The sequence below is a fragment of the Frieseomelitta varia genome, unplaced genomic scaffold, assembly GCF_011392965.1.
Source record: "Frieseomelitta varia isolate USP_RPSP 00005682 unplaced genomic scaffold, Fvar_1.2 scaffold_173, whole genome shotgun sequence".
Classification (NCBI taxonomy): domain Eukaryota; kingdom Metazoa; phylum Arthropoda; class Insecta; order Hymenoptera; family Apidae; genus Frieseomelitta; species Frieseomelitta varia.
This window is the reverse complement of record NW_025109450.1, coordinates 47,672-69,359: the sequence shown is the minus strand read 5'-3', so window position 1 is coordinate 69,359 and position 21,688 is coordinate 47,672. Positions and strand designations below refer to the sequence as shown.

The 21,688-nt window shown below is 34.8% G+C and overlaps 1 protein-coding gene across 3 annotated transcripts in view; it reads right to left on the bottom strand.

Annotated features, from left to right (window-relative positions):
• The window catches only part of LOC122538694 (neurexin-3-like), a 167,454-nt gene that overhangs the window by 122,651 nt on the left and 23,115 nt on the right, over positions 1–21,688 (bottom strand). For all 3 annotated transcript variants that reach the window (XM_043672985.1, XM_043672984.1, XM_043672986.1), the window contains exons 2-3: positions 6,082–6,189; positions 1,462–1,654 (exon numbers count right to left, since the gene is read on the bottom strand). In XM_043672985.1, coding sequence (XP_043528920.1) covers positions 1,462–1,654; positions 6,082–6,189 — 301 coding nt within the window. The remainder of the gene's footprint in view (positions 1–1,461; positions 1,655–6,081; positions 6,190–21,688) is intronic.

The following is a 21,688-nucleotide window of genomic DNA, read 5'->3' as shown; positions in this document are numbered from 1 at the left end:
TGCCTAGAACTCTCTACTTTTCTGTTTATTTATCGGTTTAATAAAGCTTCGCCTCTACACCGGAAGCTATATCACTATACTTTTCCGCTTGTTTGACTTTTTTTCTCCTTCCTCTTATTACCCGGCATCGGAGTTTCGAGAGTTATGAATAAACTCGCGATTAAATCTACGGGAGGAGTTTGCCGATTGTCTTCCGAGTGACTTCGTCTCGACGCGGCGTCGTTTCTAATTTTCGTCGGCGAGGTCGATGACAAAGAGCTGGATTAAATGAGAATTCGTTCGTCGTGATTGTTACTCGTCCTATTTCCAGTTTTATTCATCATATATGGCACTTTTTAAGAGATTTTTTTAATTTTAAAATAGGAACATGTGACGAACAGATTATTCTCTGTTTGAACGTATTCACTGTTACTCTTTAACTATCATTTCTTGGTTACTTTAAAATATGGCAATGTAATATTTTAAATTAATTTCACGTAGGTGAAACTAATAAATCGATAACTCGATTATGAAACATTTATAATCATTTATAGTATTATATTATTTATGAATATTGTTACATTATTTATAATAATCGTTAAATACTAAAAATCATCATATATCTTTCTCTTTCATGGTTCAGTGTCATTTAACTGACAAGCAAAGCTCTAAATTTCACTCGATTAATCGCGATCGCCGCGAGTGTTACACCAAGCAAACAAAGGACTGTGAACGATTTCCTAAAAAGACAGATCCAACGAAGTGGCTGAGCGGTAATAAAAGCAGAGGATTGTAGAAAAAGCAAGAGGGGAAGATTTATCACGTCCCACGCATGGAGCGGTTAGCTGCACCTGCAGATAAGTGTCCTCAAGCGTGTAACTCTGAATTATGAGTGGCTTGCTTCCCGACCCCGCGCGTTTTTACCCACCATCGTCGTTTATGTCATCGAGCGACCGGATTCAGAATTTCATCCGTGTGTAGATTAAACAATAAACACCACACACACCCTCGCGAGATTAAATGAAAGAAAAGAGGACGCGAGAAGAGATCGAAATATTTTTCTCCTGGCTGCGAAGTTTTAAATTTCATTAAAATATTTCGAGACTTTGTAAGAGTATTTCCGATCATTTTAACTACAAGATGGACTTATTTTTGATGGGTGGATTTATTTTTGTCAAAAGTTGGGAGAATTTATTCGTATCTTGCTCGAACTTTCAGCAGAAGCAATTATTAATAAGGATATTATTAAAATAAATAGAGTATTTAGAAGATCGTCGCGATTTTTTGATCACAAATAGCATTCGCACATTTTAAATAAACCTGCACGCGCAGGTAAATTAAATTTATATCAACTACTGAAATTCGATTTTACGGAAACCAAACACTTCTAGTCGCAATGATCTCTCGAAAATTTGGTGTTTTTTTTTTCTTTTTTTTAATTCAATCATACTTGTACAATAAAGCGAAGGTTTTGTTTCCTACCTGGCATGCGAAATTCAACGCTCGAATCGTCGACGGTGACACGTCCGTCTCTTTCGACCCGACGAAATACCACGTCGTGCCACATGCCATTGTCGACTCGTTGTTTCGACGATTTCACCTTCACAGGTCCGCTTCCGAGGTCAGCGTGCAGATACAGATGGCCGCTGAAGATCTCGAACGCGAAAAGATCTTGCTGTAAAAGTAAAGCGACGGTCTTTAAATACAGATACGCTTTGACTATTTAAAAATGATAACAAGTAACCATTTTACTTTCTATATTTCACACGGATCATATCACACAATTTATTCTCAATGTCCTTGCATGAAAATCCATGGTCCAGTTATTTTACTTCAATCACACGTCGTGCGATTATATAGAGTGTTTCGGTTCTCAATCGTCAAACTTCGATTGGTGGAAAATTTAATACACAGTAATGAATTGACAACAGAAATCAAGGGTGACTGCTGTTATCACCAGTAACTTGCTAATATTTAATAATATAATATATTAATAATATATTAATAATAATACTATTATAAAATCAATAATATTAATGTTAATAAAATTAATAAAACTAATGATATTAAAATCAATAATATTAATGTTAATAAAATTAATAATATTATTTGCGCATGTTATTTATAGAGAAATAGCGATCACTCTGAACAGTTCGTGTAAACCGATATGAATCAATATAAAAAGTAGCTCGAAACAAATAAGTTAAAGTTAATTAAAAGTTAAGTAGTCCGTGATTACTTGTGGCTTACGCTGCTTTTCGCCTTGTATCTTGAAAATACGAAGACGAATCGATCCATGATGCTCAACGTTATTTGCTCAAAATGGTCCCTCACACACGTTGGCAAACGTCTGACGATTAATAATCCGGAACACTCTGTATATTAACAACGATTCGGAAAAAAAAGCTTGCACATAGATAATGGTTCGCTTGGCGGAACGCGGCAGCACAAGCGATGCACCACCAGACCAATGGCATTTATTTCGCGACTAATAGCCATGTATTAACATATGTATTTACAAACAGGAATCTGCGTTACCGGCACAAACGCCAGTCGAGGAGGGAGGAGGCATTTGTTCGCGGGATCCGGTGATTCTGCTAATGAGCAAGCCGCACGGCACTCGCACGGCCTTAACGAGAAACCCGGTTTTCGCAACTTTCCGATTTATTTCACGCCGTTCCGCGCCACGCAACCGTGATTATTCGCGATGCTAATGCCACTCCACCCTCTTGCCCCTGTTTCAACGTTGAAATATAATTGTGGGAATTACGGGGGCCGGTATTGTTAAATCGAGATAACTGTCGGCAGCGAGCGAAACCCGAGACTCGAGTGTCGGCGAAAATGCATTTCCCTCGCGTAGTCACCCCGGTTTCTGCCCCGGATATCCCGGTTATCGAACGACTGTGCACTTATACCGGAGTGAATGCCACAATGTTTGATTTGGAGTTGGACAGAAAAAAAAAAAAAAAATGAGAAATGTCGTAAAGCCAAGCTGATGCAAGGTTGAGGAAAAGAAAGTATAAAAATTCTGTAAACAAATTCTGTAACCACAAAATTCAAAAGGGAACACATTCGGAAATAAAGGGGGAATGAATTAATGTAGTTGATAACGATGTGTCGTTGTTCGGCGTATTTTAATTTTTTTAGTGAACAACAGACAATGTATAGTTGCTCACGAAAGTATTCCAACAATTAGTTGTCGACTGGTTATAATTACCAAAAATCAAAGAATAAATATATTTTATCCTCTCTAGTAAGTAAACCAGTTATTTTATTAATTATTATATATTTTATTATTTATATATTTTTTATTATATATTTTATTATTTATATATGTTTATTATTATATTAATTATTTATATATTTTATTCATAATATATATATATTTACATATTTTATTTATAATATATATATTTATTTATAATTATTTATATATAGATTATTCGTACAATTTTATTCTAATATGGATTAAACGCTCGAAGAGTGTAATGAAATATTTACATTTATATTACACAATCAATTTTTAAATCAAATTTCCGCAAGATTTTTCAGAGAGAATAGTTTCAAATGAAATTTCTTTATTAAATTGTAGCTCTGTGCACTTAGTCGGGAGATATTCACTTTCCCCGGCTCTCTCGATCAGACATTCATTCAATTATTAATACATATTAATTGCGAAAAGCCTAAAACGAATCTAAAACCAATCGAGAAGAATGCAATTAAAATGGCTGATAGAACCTTGTTAACAGAACGAACCACGTTCGACCGATTTCACATCGAATTATCGAATTCTTAATTAAACTGGACGAAATCGTCGGGCAAAAGGATCGTCTCTAACTCTTCAGACTCGCGAAACATCGATCGAGACTCTAACCTTCTATTTTGTATTACCGATTTTATTAATTATTTTACGTTACGTTGCCTGTAATCGTATCGCGGAATCAATTTTCAAACTATTTAACAACAATCGTCGAAAGCTGAAAATAGATTTTTCCATTATTTTAAATCACGTTGAATGCAGTAATAAAAACAATATTAATAATTTCGAAATACATATCCTTCGAAAATTGTACAAACAAAATTTTTCGAACAACTCCAAAAATGTTAAAAAATTTCTTTTCACGACTGAATCCACTGTGATCTCAAAGATTGAAGTTTACCATGGTGGATTTAGTATTAAAAAAAAATTTTTCAATGTTTTTAGAGACGATAAAATTTTTACAATTTTCCAAAATAAAAGTATCCTCACTCTCTCACCAAAAAATTGAACTCTGAATTTTTAAAGTAGAGAAGTTTCACGCTTTAAAATGAAAGCAGCTGGATCTCGTCGAATTTTTACAAAATTACAAAAGTTCGAAATATCGACGTTTCTTTTAATCGTTATAGATTCAGTTATGCTATTTTATTTGTATCATTAATATCTAGTGACACAACGAACGTTAAACAACAAGTAAATAAATGAAAAAAGGATTGAACGACATTTGACTTACATCAGTCTAACGTAACATATGAATTACAATTTATTACAAATTCTTTTTCACCAACGTCGACAAGTTTTTTCACGTTCGACAAATCGTATCGATTGTCCCTAACAATTTCCAAGGCTTTAGTTTTCGAAACAAGTAAGTACGATTTTATCATCACGCGAAAAAACGGAGAAAAGAAAAATGCATTTCGATCATAACTGGTAATTCAATTTGTCCGTAATTCGCGGCCGCGAATTCACAATTCTGGTCTGGGTTGAAATATTTGGAAAAATGAAAAAGCCTCGATAAACCACGGAATTTCCAAGGGCCTGGTTAATGAAGTTGTTCATTACTGGCTGGCTGCTTAATATTCGTTGCACGCTCGCCGCCCATTCGTCGCGGATATTGTTGATAGCCCCTCTGCGAACATAACTGTATGGCCTGTATTTCATGACATCACCACGGATTTTCTTTCTTTCTCTAACCCCCCCCCCTCCCCCCTTCACCGTCCTTTTTAATTACTTTTAAATGCAAATGAAGTTGCACGAATTACGATCAAAAGTAGCGTTTGTGAATCCTCGTGTTTTAGCGTTTGCGTGACGATTCGTTCATTACGAGAATTTTTATGTGAGGCTTGCTTAAGCTGTACAGATTATTTGTAATGATAATTTCAGAATAAATGAGCTTGTCATTGATTTATTAACTGTGATCATTTGACAGCCTAATTATGGATGAAGTTTTACTAAATTACGTGGCAAGATTTGTTGCATATTTGTTCGACTAACATAAATTTAATTGGCCTATTTTTTTAATACAAGATATCGCAATGGAATTAAAAGTGAACATCGTATGAAGTTCACATTATAAAATCCGAGGGTTAAATTTCATTTTTCCATAAGTATTTCAGAGTCATTGAAATAAAATGAATATCATCGAACGTAAATAACACATGCGTACATAACACTATAAAATAAAAAAAAAAAAAAAACGCTCCCATTTTTACTGCATAATATTTTTACTGTATAATATGTCACAAATTAATCTTTATGTTAATCTTCGCGTGAAAGTGTCCGTATTAATTATTTAATATTGGAACTACTAAATGAACAAAGTGCCAAAGGAACTAAAGAAATTGAAGTACAAGGAATAGGAGAAAGTTTGGTAAAACTAATATAGTAAAATTATAATTATGATCTGTTATAATCTAATAAAATAAAATATATCTGATATAATAAAATTATAATTATAATTTATTATAATCTAATATAATAAAATTATAATTATGATCTATTATAATCTAATAAAATAAAATATATCTAATATAATAAAATTATAATTATAATTTATTATAATCTAATATAATAAAATTATAATTATAATCTATTATAATCTAATATAATAAAATTATAATTATAATCTATTATAATCTAATATATAAAATTATAATTATAATCTATTATAATCTAATACAATAAAATAATATATCATGTAATATAATAAGAAGAAATCGTCGTAAATTTAGGAAAGTTCGATAATTTTAGGAAAAATGATCTCTTTGTCGTTCTGATAATTCCAGTATTAACAATGATCTCTCTTCGAAAAAGGGGAAGAAGAAAAAGGACGAAAATCAACGTACCCTTGTGTGAGCCCCGCTACGACTATACATAATCAATCCGTTCGGTTCGTTGGTACGGATTTTGAAGGATATACTACCGGACTTGGCCGCCTTCCAAGGTGGCAGAACCTGAAACAGAGGAGACATACGTCTCTTAATACCTTCCACTCTTGGCCATCACTTCCAAAAGACATAAAATAAAGAAAAAAAAAAAGAAGAAAAAAAAAGAAGAAGAAAAGGAGAAAGAAAAGAGAAAGAGAAAGAGAGAGAGAGAGAGAGAGAGAGAGAAACAGAAGGAAGAGCGAAATCCCTCGACGTCCTGAAGAAGAATGGCGAACGGACAGCGTCGGCGGTCCAGCGTGTTCCGAATCCAAAATTTCCTGCTCTTCTTCTCGTTGGACGAGTTCATTCATCATGCATGACGGCTTAAATAATCACGTGTCTCGTGCTCGTGGAATTTTTACTTCAATTCCGCTGCCGGGGACCGGGTCTCCTGCGGCTGACTGATTTACGTTTCGCCATCGAGAAACTACGATGGCGTTACCTCGTCTCCGCGCGTATCCCGTGTCGCGAGAAATTCCCGTTTGATCGATCCGATACTCGCTCCTCGGACAAACGAAGGAAAGGACCGACGACAGGCTCGTGAATGTTAATTTCGAAGGTTCGCGATGTTTGATTGATCTTCAATTGGTATCGTTGAATCGTAGGTGATTACCGAGAGTCGGGGACTGGATCAGTCGGTCGATTCGTTTTTATTTTCATTTTTTACTCGATATTTAGATCCTTCGATTTCGTGTGGATTCGGATTGGTAATTATTAATTCGTGTTCGATTATGTTGCAGGATTTATTATATACTGAAAACGTATGTAGATATTGATATTGGTTGGATACATGTTATTTAAATATTGTCTAATTCGAATTAACTAAGCCTGATGTTTAGCTGTGGGATAAATGATAAAGTGAAGCGACCTAACTCATTGATGATACAATGTAGGTGTAGGATTGCAAATTAATAATTGCGTTATTCGAATGTAACTTGATTTGAATCAACGAAACGTAGAGTATATTCAATAATCAAGAGCCTAACTTGTCAATAATTGTCAGCAAGTTGAACTGAATGCAGAATATGAATTCCTTCATCGCCATTTTTAAATGCAGAATAGTGATCAAGATGGAGTATCTTGCAATTAAAACTGGAAATTCAAACAGTGATAAATCACCAACGATCCGACGATACTAATTGAAAGTTGAAGATTTTGTGAATTTTGTGGATTTTGTGTGTTAAGAGCACTTCGAGTGTTGGCTGGATTTGAAATAGTTGAGCTAAGTTGAATGTTTAGCTGTGGTCATCATAGTTTTGTTGAAGTGGATTTGTGCACGACGGAATATTTCTGGGTAAGGAACACGGAAGAAATATAGTTCGGAAAAGCCAGGTTTTAGAAGTTGAAATGAAGATTGAAAGTGGCTCTTGAGAATAGATAGTTATGAGAAGTTTCGTTTTCCGACGTAGGTAATTTCGAAAATTTTAGTTTTAAGATAGATTCTGTTTGTTAAAGTTAAAAGTAAAACTTCATAAAGTTAAAGAACATACTTCGCGAGTGTTCGTAGTTTTATACTACCTCAAAATTAAAATTAAAATTAAATTTCTTTGCTGCTACTATCCTGGAATAATACTACAATTTTTATCTTATTAAATCATCAAGTAATTTTTAAAATGCCTGATCAGAATATTTTAAGACAATAGTTACCTTATAAAAGAATACGTAATACTCGAAATTTTCCGTATTTCAAATCTTCAATTTATTACAATTAAAAATGGAAAGTGATATTTTTATAAAATTGCTCGCACAAATGATCATACACAAGAAATTGAGATTTTCACTCTCAAAATTCAATTTTCGTTTTTTAGTTAATCGTGAGAAACATCGATTCGTTTTACAACAATTAAAGACACTGACGAGTTAAGAATATTATTTCGAGAGCTTGTTCCCTTGGATTCTTTCAATTACAGTTTACGCCAGTCACGTTCGTGCGTCTTATAAACAATTTTTATCGCCCCGACAAACACTTGGGAAAAATTATCGGACATCTGTTTCACTGTGAAATGCAACTGGAACACGTGACAGGATTTTACGGTGTCGTTCGGCAGTTCATATAAACGAGAACAGAGGGATACCGCGAGAGGACCGAACGACCACGGGTTACAGTCATTTCGTTTGATGTGGATTCATAGTGGTTAGGCGTGAGTTGCATTGTTCACACAGCTGACTTTCTTAGGCTGTCTGACATTAAATATGGCCATAGTACTTTCCTTCTACCGGCGGCCGTAATAGTTTGAATATAATTATTCTCTTTACATCATTTTTGTCTGAATAGCGAATTTTTAAACATTTATAAATTAAAAAATAATAATTCCAATGTTAAAAGTAGAATATTTATAAATTAAAAAAATAATAATTTATATATAATATTTCTATAAATACATTTATAATATTTATATATAATATAAAAAGAATATTTATAAATTAAAAAATAATTCCAATGTTAAAAGTAGAATATTTATAAATTAAAAAATAATAATTTATATATAATATTTCTATAAATATATTTATAATATTTATATATAATATAAAAAGAATATTTATAAATTAAAAAATAATTCCAATGTTAAAAGTAGAATATTTATAAATTAAAAAATAATAATTTATATATAATATTTCTATAAATATATTTATAATATTTATATATAATATAAAAAGAATATTTATAAATTAAAAAATAATTCCAATGTTAAAAGTAGAATATTTATAAATTAAAAAAATAATAATTTATATATAATATTTCTATAAATACATTTATAATATTTATATGTAATATAAAAAAATATTTATTAATTAAAAAATAATAATTCCAATGTTAAAAGTAGAATATTTATAAATTAAATAATGATAATTTATATATAATATTTCTATAATATATTTATAATATTTATATATAATATAAAAAGAGTATTTATAAATTAAAAAATAATAATTCCAATGTTAAAAGTAGAATATTTAGTAGAATATTTAGTATTTAGATATAAAGGATGGAAAAATCCACAGAATGTAACATGCAAAACTATATAACGTACCCAAAAATTTATTACAACAAATAACAGATGAAAGAAACTTCAATTTCATATAATAACTCTAATTTCTAAATCTAAAACCGTTCATAAACATATAAAAATAAGAATCTACATGACTGTTTCAATAAAATGGAAATCATAGATGAAAAAAGAATACGCGTGTACGTTGTTCAATTTCTATTAAGCACATAGGTATATATGAAGGCGCAAGTGACTAAGTCATTATTTATAATATCCTGTCATTATGAATAATGATTGAAATAGCCGCGCAGTCTGATAAATATTGATTAATTTATTAGATCGATCAGGTACTATGAATAAAGCATGGTTTAGGTTTAGGTATTAATAACAATGCTCGATTTCTGTTTGTCATTATTCATAATCGCCCTATTAATCACCTGTTAAGCCAATATGCATGTATACGATACTCTAAATCATTGCTTTTGCCATTTCATACTTTGCTTTTGCTTGCAGAGAAATATCAATTTGCAGAGTCCCACGTTTGTACGCACCTCGCCTGTAGGAACTAGTTAATGCGTCGTTATGCGCGAACTCGTAACAGATCGACCTCTGTTGTTCGAATGGTCGCTCTTATTATTGGAACAGGTAGTGGGGGGACAGTTATGCTTACTATTCGAATCGTTCTTGTCTCTCAAGATGTTCGAGACGAACGAAGCTCTCTAATAATATTTATCAGAAACAATTTCAAATGATCCGTGTGAAATTACGAATTCAATTTTCAAATGATTTAAAATTTATACTTTGCAATGGTTCATAAAAACATTCGGATATTTACCATGGAAGAAATATTATGCACAAGTGTGCTATGTGCGTTGTAAACAAAATGCTTTGAAATTTTATTAACATTAGAGTGAGAATGTAACACACGTAACATATGATGTTACTTGTATTAAAAAAAAACTTTTATTAAATATTTTATAATCCCTGTACATGTTTTTAGACTTTTTTCAAATTTGATTGATGTTCAAATATGACAGTCGTATCTCATTACGACAGTAATAAAATGTTTTATATAAAATACACAAAAAGCTGCTTTCGTCAGTAATTATTATACCTATTTTAAATATCTTACTGTATATATATATATTTTTACAAGCATATTGGTCAAATTTGAAAAAAATCTAAAAAATATATATATATTTATTTAAATCTATATAAATATATTTAAATATATATATATATATTTTAGATTTTTTCAAATTTGACCAATATGCTCGTAAAAATTTCCTACCAGTTTGCTCAGACTAGTATCTACATACTGTCTAGCTACTTCATTTCTCCCTCATTACGCGGGGAAAAAAAGATGTCGTCGCCTCTTTGTCCAGCAGATCCCCGTGTAAGTATCTGAAATCCCCCGAAACAAATCCCCTTTGTTCCCGCCGATTGTCTTTCGAAGCGTGGCAGCTTGTAATTTCAGAATTCAGAGCGGTTTCGGGGGAGAGACATGAGGTGACGCGCGAGCTGCAGGTGTAATTGCACCTCCGTGACAGCGAGGCCAATTTTCGTGATGAAGAGTCAGCTGGAAAACTCACGGTAACGAGACTCATTATTTATTCTTCCTGCTTTTGTTTGCCCGGCGTTTTCCATCCTTCTCGCGCAATTGGCAACCAACTCTCTCCTCTCGCGCCTCTCTCGATTCACGCCTGATTCGCAATTCAATTCGTGGATTTTCACAATTTCATTATTTTATTTATGTTGATTTTAACGCAATAGTTTGGCAATTCAGAACGTAATGAAATTAAGATTATCTTAAATGTTCTTCGAAAACAACAAAAACACATATTGAGCTAGTTAAGAAATCTCTTGGAATTTTGAAGAAGCTCAAGAGAGAAAGAGAGAGAGAGAGAGAGAGAGAGAGAGAGAGAGAGAGAAAGAAAGAAGCTGTTTAATAAGATATGAACGTGTTCAATAAAATTGACGAGGCTGGATGAAGAACCAACTCGTACTGACAGTTTCTGATATTCTCGCGGGAACTACGTTTCGTTAACGTGAAACTTCGTTCGAGACGAACTGTCGAAGTAATTTTCTTAGACAAATCTTTGAGTTTCTTTGCGGTAGATTGTCTCGTGTGGGGAATTGACTTTCGATTCGCTATCCTTCGCGACGGGGAAACTGCCGAGAAATTGGTAAAAAAGAAAAGGAAAGAATAATTGATATTTGCAGACTTGATAGCTATCAGGGAAGAGAATATGTTGAAAAGAGAAAAGAAAGTCTTGGAAGCGAAAAATGGTCAATTTTAACATAATTACAACTTCTTGGCAAATTGTGATAATATAATTTTAAATAATTTATTAAATATTGGTAGTACCTAAGAGTTTATTTAATAGTCCGACATAAGTTATTGTGTGTTATTATTTATTATTATTATTATCATTACTATTATTATATAGTTTATTTTATTATGTGTCATCGAATTATTAAATTACGTTATATTTATTGATCGGTTCAATTTCACTATTTAATTATAAATTTTACGATTATATACAACACAGAGAATTATTTATATATAAAATGATTCAATTCGATCTGAATTATTTCTCTTCTATAAAAACAATATCATACCAAGATATTATTGAGCGATAAATTTCTTTTTTAAGTAAGATTTTTATCTAAGGAACAAAACAATATTGTGTCCGAAATACACAAGACTAACAATTTCAAATCAACTCGAGAATGCGGAAGATTTTGATGCTTTTGAATGCTCGAATACTTTCATTTAATCAAAAACTGTTTACCAGTGAATTTCTAAACGTTGATAACGAATTTATAATAAACTTGTAGAAATCTTCGAAACTATTACGAAAGTATCGATAACTCAATTATTTGTACGTCGGTCAAATAGCCACCGCAGTCGCGGGAGAAAGCAAACTTTTTAAATCCCATAACGCGATCCCCCGTTGATCGACTGCTCCTCCACTTTTTTCCATAAAGTTTGACGAGTAAATTCTCCTCGAGGTAGGAGAAATGAAAATGGTCGGTGAGGGTACGGGGCAAAGAGGCCGAAAGAAATCCGAACGTGGCTGTCGAACGATTAAACTGCGATAACATTAATGAGTTTAAAAAACCGGAAAACGAGAAGGTAAACGCAATTGAAAAATGAGAAATCCTCGACGCCTTGAGCGTTCATTCTAACGAATGTTGAATGAAACCCGGTGTTTACCGGTTCGTTCGTTAACCGAGCCTGCAAATTGATCGTGCTGCGTCAGGTCGCAGGGAAATTAGTCGGTGAAAGAAAGAAACGAGATTGTTGAATCTCGTGTATGGAAGAACGAGCCTGAATTACCTACTTACAGCGGCACACGAAAGTGAACGCAAATTGGAACATTTAGAGAAACTTTTTACGAACACATCACGTGTGTTGTGCTACGAAACGTTTTGAAGTTTCATCAATATTGAACAGATTAGATACACAACTGTTGTAATCGTACAGTGACGACACAAAGTTCAATAGCTCGGCGAAAAAGAAATTGTAGAAAAAGTTTTAGATGGTTGTTGTAAAGGGGAGGTCCTTTGTTCTTCAAAAGCACTGTTTTGAGAACGTTTGAATTATAATAATATTTCCGAGGGAAAACAGTATCTTTATTTCCTCACGTGATATAAAAACACTTTTACGGGAAATCTGGATTGTGGAAATAGTAGTTTCAAGCTTCTAAAAACGATTTCTTGTCACAAAGTTATAACAGTTTAAATATCGTCAATTTTTCGAAACATTGGAAACTTAGTTGGCGGCTTAATACGAGTGCAAAACTATTTTTGAAAGCTAATGTGTAATAGTAGGATTGGCGTTTGTGCTGTCAAACTTTGAAATAAATAATACGACTTCCAGAAAAATATTTGGATTTATTAATTTTTAATTTTCACAAATTATCTGTTCGTACAGACAGAATTGTTGAACTCTGATATGTAATCAAAAAAATTAAAAAAGATGGAAAATACAGAAACATGAATATTTATAATGTACGATACCACCGTACAAATAGTACATTTTGATGGTTAAAACGGCCAACTCGTCAGGGATGATTTCACTGTGCGTGACACGCGAACATTTTAAAATTCTACAGGCCAGATATTCACTATGAGATACAGATACGCGGAAACGAGAGAGAAATTAAATTTTGAACAAGTTTTACAAACGCGACGTTAAGCGACACGCCTATTTCCATTAATATTAAAACAAAATATCCAATTCTGTTCCATTATGCACGACTATAACAATTGTAAAGATTAAAATTGTTCTCAGTCGTTTGTAATTTTGTGATTAAATTTAACGTTATTATTAATTTAAATTCACGTGAAATTTAATTCGCAAACTATTCAATAAGGCCGATTCTCCAATTCTTAAAGTGGAATTGAATTTGATTGATGATCCGATCCTTACATCGTTAAGTTAGCCTGATTCTCGAAACTGTCAAAATACAATATAATTATATCCACGAAATATTCAGTAGTCCAATTCTAAATTGGCGAATTGCAATAATATCGGATGTTTACGTTAAAAAATGTATACTCTCGTTGCTGAAATAAATAGAAAGCAAAATGAAAGCTGGATCAGGAAGAGTTTCAATCTTCCTTTGTTATTTTTTTCCCCCACTATTTGGAATAGAATCGATTCGCTTAGCTTCCCCCCCCCCCCCTTCATCCCCGTTCGTTGAATATGGAACCATGGACCCTTCGAAACTTGTGTTCGTTCGTTCAATAGCGTCCGATAAAATCAATTTATAAAATATGTTTATTGAAAGGTAGAACGAGATATCGAATATTCTGTCTGAATGGAGAAAAAACGTGGAGAGAAGATGGGACGAAAAAACGACCGAGTCGACTGGTTCTCCTATTTCTCTCTTTTTTCTTTTCCTTCTTTTCTTATTTGACTTTATTCTCGAGAAATTCCAGGACGGAGAATCGCGAGGACCGAAGTGAAGTATCGCTCGGCGAGATCAAGGAACGAGAGAAGGAACACGCGGAGAAGGTAAAGAAACGAAGGAACGCGAGACTCGGTTTTCTATCGTTAACAGGAATATTCCCTTCGTCCTCGTAATGAGCTCGTTATCTCCGTTGAAACGCGTGTTAATTGCTTACCTTGTTCATTAGTAGGAAATTAGTCGACCGAACGCGATTCCCTTGTCCTTTTGCCGCGACAATCATCATCGGCAAGTGATTGAAACCTGACCGACACGACACACGAACGACAATTTATCGTGAAATTAATTCAAAGAAGACTCTAGGTTTCCAAACTTTCAAACGCTCTACGTCTTATATTTTTCTATATTTTGAGCATTTTAGATATTTTCCATATTTTAGGTACTTGATACTTTCAAACGAACTACGTTTTTTTTTTTTTTTCTATTTACAGTTTGAAAATGACGATTGAATTATAGATAGATATTAGATTTTTTTAAATATAACATCGTGTCTGCCTGTAAGATGGAAACTTTTGAAGACTCGTTTTCGGTTAGCAAAACTTCCATTTAGCAATAGTGCAAATATTCCAAATTTTCCTTACACTTTTCTATTATGTATTTTTTAGCCCTTGCTGTTCTCCTCGGATTTACATGATCCGAAATGAATATTACATTTCGTTACACGTTACTTCAACATATGTAGTTTTTTAAATATTTGGTTTTAACATTCAGCACAACGTTAGGTCATTTCTTGACAAAGTATCTAAAGAGACTAAACCTGAGGAAAAGCACGATTGAAACATTATAGTCGATAGACGAAGATGAGAAGGAATATTTCTCCACGTGAAACTTCTCTTCCAGTTACCGAAACTTTCATTTAGAGACTAATCTAGTTACATTAGCATTCTATCGTACAGTTCGTTATGATCCACGTATAATCCATACGCCAGGCAGGGAAAAAGTTGTCGAAACACCAAGGGAACTAGAATTCCCTCTAAAACAAATGTCCACTTCAGAAATAAACTAGCGGTCGAGAGAGCGGCCATTTTTGCGATTCCTCGAGGACCATCACGATGAATCATAGAACTCGTTCCACGGTGAAATCTCTCGAATTAGCCGGGAATGAGAAATCTCGTTTAGACTAGGTGGCCCATTCTCTCCTCCTCCTCCTTCTCCTGTGCCTCTACGTTTCAGCAACCCCGGTAACCACCAAACCTCTCCTCCCCCCACCCCTCTTCCAGCTTGCTGTTCCCTTCCACCCTATCCCAGAAATTCGTCTGGAAAGTCGGAACCGCAAAGTGGTGCTTCGTCGTGGCACCGAAAAGGAGAATATTTCATCCCGAAACCGGCTTGGTCTTTCACCCTTTGCCCCTTCGACTTCTCAGTCGACGATCCTTCTTTCTCCCCCGCCCCTTCTGCTCGCCGTTGCTCCATGGTTCCTTGCCACGGCATTGGCAAAATCAGCTTCGCGAAACTCTCGAGCGAGACGACGCAGACGGACACGATCAATTAGAAAAGTTAAATTACTTGGCGTTGGTATAAATAATTTACCGATCCAAGTCTTTGCTTTTCTAATTTTGCCCGTACGTGGGAATCGACCGGTGATTATCGAGACGACGAAGTGGACGAACTTGGATCGATTGGTAGAAAATTTAGGGGATGTACGGATAGTTGTGTTGAAACACGGACAGAGAGAAGAATAGAGTGATGACACGTGGAAATTTAGCTACACGTAGTAAGAATGTTTTAAGCTGGTTTTGAAAGTGAAATCTCCGCGAAATTTGTTTAGTAAGGCAAGAATGGCGAAGTAGTCGAATCACTGCGAGATTTAGACTTATTCTGCAAATGTGAGAAACATAAAATTCTTGAATAAATAAAGTTCTTAAAGAGATTTCGACTTATTTTGTAAATATAGTAGAAAACGTAAAGTTCATTGAGGATCACTTTTAATTCAAAGCTTGGCGTAATTTACTTAATTTTCCATTTTTTTAAACTTTAAATTTTCTTTGATGGATTCTTCTTTTTAGAAACTTTCTTAAACACACTTTTTATAATAATTGTTTATTTATGTGTAACTTAGAAGTTACAAGTTATCCTGATGTCACACGATAAAAATATTATACAGACTTATCATATAGAAGTGAGAAAGCTTCAAGGTCTGCAAAAATAAATGCATTTTCCTAAGATGATTTATAATACCCAGACAACAGATTATGATTCACTCTAATTAGAAACTAGAATTTCGATACCCATACACCATAATAATCTTCAAGAAATTAACACACTGACAATCACTCTAATTAGAAACTAGAATTTCGATACCCATACACCATAATAATCTTTGAGAAATTAACACACTGACAAATTTAAAAATTGAAAATCAAAAAAATTATTTGAACTATCTAAATAAAAAAAAAAAAATCGAAAATCCACGCGGCGTTTTTCAGAACTTATAGAATTGAAAAACTGTTGGAAATACTTTTGAATGAAAAAAAAAAGGGTTTTTTTCCCCGACGTAAAGGTGAAAAATTCGGGGAAATTGTCAAAACCTCAAACTCGAGCGAATTTCCAGTACCGCGAAAAATGCCATCGGAATTTAATTGGAATTCACGGCAGTATAAATTGAGCAACGCAACGCGGTGCACGATGGAATTGATAGAGAGTTGTTTAAACGTAGTTAACCAGGAATTCGTTGCTGATCCTTGCCACGGTGAACAAGATATTCGGGTAGTTGCAGTTCCTACAGGAGTTTGTTTAATTAAAGTCCGCGAAAGCGTGACGCGCCGCGCGAATGATCGTTGTTGCGCCTTCGTTCGCGGCATTTCAGGAGTTCGTGGGTCAAAATTAAAATCTTTCGAACAGCCGGCTGTCGCGATGGGTATTTTCGTCGGGAAATCCATTCCGTTGGAAATTTCGCTGCGTCGGGCAACTCCGATGCAAATTTCGAAGTCTTCCGCCAGCTCGACCGAAAATTTCACAAACCGACGAAACGGGACGTTCGATGAAAATTTTAATTGAGCCACTTAGCTCGAAATTAGGTCGCGGATTTACTGTCGGGATCTGCAAGTATATAGTTACCAGTACTTAACATTTTATTATTTCAGAATTGTAATGAGATGATTTTTGTGACTAGATTGAGGACTTTTTTTTATTTTTGTATTTATTCGTGGAAAGTTTAAACACAGGTGATATAACGTCTTTTAATTTCATTAAGTCTGTCATGGAGATTTTCATGCATTTATGCATGAGAAGTTGGAAGGTGCAAATGTAATGTTATCACACGAAACATTTTTTTAATTTCAGTAAGATTGTAGAGAGTTGATTGTCGTGCAGATTTTTGTGCATTTATGGATGGAAAGTGTGAAATGTAAATTATTTTCACAATCTCATTAACACTGAAACGATTTACTGCTTTCGGCAAGATCTATATGTATTTGCACCGAATATGTTTGGCAACTTCTGTACACATTATCATTATGATTAATTTTACGAATGCAATCATGACGATCATTACTAAATTACAACAAAATTAAGAACTGCTACAAAAATATACGGAAAATCTACAAAATATTCAAAACAGAATAATCTTTATAATTTAACATTTAAATTTAGATAAATGTTTAATCTTAGAAATTCGCATTGCAAAGAATATTTTTACAATATATTTAATAGTTGAAACAGATCTGCTTGAATTCCATTTCTTCAGTCGTACGTTCATATAAAAATATAAATATAAATACCTTCAATTTAATCGTTACAGTGCTAATAAAATTTTCAAATATTTCGTACAACGCAACGTACTGTACTCAACAATTTTTCTACAAGTGTTTAGACATATTCGCGAGCCTAAGTGTAAATACAATAACTGTTTGTTCGTGAAAGTTATCAACACGAGTGGACTATCGTCCCAGAAAATTCCACGGTATTTACATTAAAATGCACGTTAAAATTTCTACTGTTGCGAGATATTCAAATTGCACGGTGAGTCCGAAAGGGTTCCGTGCGGAATATGGGCGTCTCTTATCGTCTTATCATCAGTCTGGTTTCAGGCAGATAGAGTCATGTAATCGTGGTAAAAATCATTGCGAGGGTTGCTTGAAATGAGAAAATTACACGCGGACATCTACCATGAATCCTGCTGCTTCAATCGCGTGGATTTTCGTACAATTGGTGAGAGAAATGTGTACTCGCGTAAAAAGTAACTCTGTTTTCCTTTTCAAGAAATAAAGTTCTTCTACTGAAGTGAAAGCACAGGTTTATTCTTCTTTCTGTTTTAAATTTATTTCAGACGCTCTTCCGTAAATGGTTATTTCAATTCCATTCCAAGTATTATTAACGAACGTAAAAACAATTATATTTATATTATATTCCTAATTATTATTAAATTTATTAATATATTCGAACGTAAAACAATTATATTTATATTACGTTCTTAATTATTATTAAATTTATTAATATATATTATTATTAAATTTAATAATATATGTATTAAACAATTATATTATATTCCTAACAAAATAGGAAATATCCTTTAAAAATATTATAAATATTTCTTGAGTGCAAGGACAACGAAAGAAACAAAGTATCAATAAAATGACGCATAAAGTTTCTCTGCAGAAAAATGATTCAGAAATATCTAGAGTTAAATTTCTAATATTCAAACACGAACAGATATATCGAATACAATTTACAATTCAATCAACGAACAATTACGAACGTAATTTCAAAAATAAAACGCAATACACTTTCGATAATTATTTTACATAATTTCTGGGGAAATTTGGAAATCTCCTTAGAATCCTCAAAAGTCCACAGTCTGACAGTCACGGCGAAAAAGAAAGAAAGAAAGAAAAAAAATTCCCAAACGAATCAAGCGGTCGGATTCCGGCGAAATTTTTCAACGTAATTAACGAAACCTGAACAAAAAAAAAAAAAAAAAAAAGAAAATCGATTCGGCCGGGAACAAAAGCGGCGCGGGAAGTGTCCACCGTTCGTCAACTTGCACGAGCCAAGTGCTCTAATTAGAGCAGAAAACCAAATACCTCTCTCAATTAACGAGTTGCCAGTCGAACAGGTAGCCGATGTTCGTGTTTGATGTCGAGTTCGCTCAAAAGAGACCTCGATTTGGGTTTGCTCGATAGGAGGGGAGGGTGAAATTCTTCTTGCCGACACACACACACACACACACACACACACACACGACGGTGTGGTGGCGCGGCGTCCGGATCCGTGGCGAACCGCAAGGACCTTTATCCCGTGGGATACGCTTAATCCGTGAAAAGGATGACAGGAGACGGATAATTCAAAGAACGAGTTTCCGGGGTAGCGAATAGAGGGCCACTTTGAAGCGGTTGTAAACACACTGGCCTCTGGAGGTGGTTTAGAGAATGGCGACCCGGTGCTGGTAAACTATCAGTTGCGAGTCACTTTCTTCTAATCCCTTCCCACTCCTCCTCCTCTCGGCCGGTGTGAACTACCCCTTTTGTTCGTTCAAGGCGGGAATTTCGCGTGGCTTGCTTTTGTACTCGAAGCTTCTATTGTTTTTTCTTTTTTTTTTTTTTTTTTTTTTTTTTTTGTGAAACATCGCTGTCACTCTGTTTTTCATATATCTCCAGCCGTGTAATTGGTCGTCGTTATTACGATGATTGAAAATTTTAATTGCTCCTTCAATTAACTACGAACTCCTGCCGTGCGATTATGTGTCCCATTTTTGAAATATATGCTTTCATTTTGTAATTAAGTAATTGGTTGATATTCGGTGATCGAAATTTTTAATTGCTTTCTTCTTTCCAAATTTTGGTACTTTTTAACCATGTACGAAGGATTGTATGTTCAAGACTACAAGATTTTATTCCCATGTAAAGAAGAACACATTAATTTTCAAGACCATGGTAAATCAGTTGCGAACAAGACTTTTCGAAAATAAAAATGTGCTGTTACTTTTCCACCTTGCGATGTAAAGACATATTTGAGAAACAAGTACTTTCGACCGTCAACAAGCTAGAAGCTTTACGTTTTAAAACGAGAGCAAGCAGATTGTCGCGTGATATTCTTTTACAAATTTATAGATTAAAATTTATACTTATATTCAAATTTATTTATATCTAAATTCAAATTTATATTTATTTACAGATTTTCTTTACATTTTTTTTCATCATTATGCTCATTATTCTGTACGTATTTAAGTAAGCAGTCTCTCAGTGGCGTCAAAAATCAAGTATCGTTTCGAAAAAGAAAAAAAAAAAAAAAAAAAAATTAAANTCGACGTTTCCCCGATTTAATAATATGTACTTTCTCTCATTTCTCTCATCGTTTTTTCTTTTCCCTTTTTTTTTTTTTTTTGCTTTTTTTTGCAAATTTCTTCATTATTCATTCAATATCGCGTCGCCGCGGTTCCGCGCCACCCCCTCCCACCGACGGTTACCGACGTCGATTTCGCTTTTCTCCCCCTCGTCGCTTTAGCACGTTCCCCCCTCGTCCTGCGCGCGCGGAGAGCACCTATTTTGTACGTTTTCAGATACAAATAAAAAAAAAAGTTCATACTTTGCTAGTAACCCGTCTCCCCTCTTCTCTTTCCTCTTCGTGTCTCGATGCTAGGGATCGGCGTCGTCGATATCGCCACTGTCCTCGTCGTCGTCGTCGTCGTCACCGCGAGCTTCGCCTCAGCGAATTTATTTTACCCGCGAGCCCTCGAGTCGTTTTCGAATCGTTAAAACGGTCGGGTTGTCGCGGCATGAACCAACCGGCGCCATATTGGGCAGCTGAGAGCAAATTATCTTGTTTAATTAATGTCGCGCTGGCGAATAATTGGAATGGGGCGAGTGGGTGGGTTGGGGGTGGAGAGCTCGCAGAGGTCGAGTTCGGCAGTCGAGGCTATCGCGAATCGATTCCTATCTCCGCGCTTCCCTTTCGTTTCGATCCCCTTCTTTCACCGTTTTCTCCTTTCTCTCTCTCTCACTCTCTCTGTCTATTTCCCCTCTCCCTGTCGATTTCTCTCCCCTTTCAGCCACGAGTGGCGCGGATCGCCCCGTTCGTTTCGCTTGTCTCTCCTTGGTACGGCTCGTGTAATTTCTGCATTCGGAGGCGTTTGATCTGCGCTTTTGCGGAGAAAGGGCGATTAAAAAGTGCCGTGAGAATAACGTAGCCAACGGTGAGATCCTCCGTTGTAGCGTCGCTCTTTGAATCCCTCGGGCGATGGTCTCGGGACTGTCCTCTTTCGTACGTGCCTGGCGTGCCTAGCGCTCGCTCGTGTTCCACCATTTCGTTCCTCCTCCCTACCCGTCTTCTTGCTTCCGCGCTTTGTCGATCAAGCAACGCGAGGATTATGTCGGTTTTACCGGCTTCGGCGAGGCTCGCGACGACACGCGAGCCGGACGCCCAGGTTCGCGCCGCGCTCTCGACGCGTACGCGATTATTAATCTCTCCGATTGTGGGTCTCGCCCACCGTCACACCCGGCATCCGGTTATTAATTAAATGCCGGCGGGCTAGCGCTCGTTAAAAAAATTCCCGTATTCGCGTCAAGGAAAACGTTCCATTATCGCGCGACGCGCCAGTTAAGCGCAGTTAAACGCGCCAGC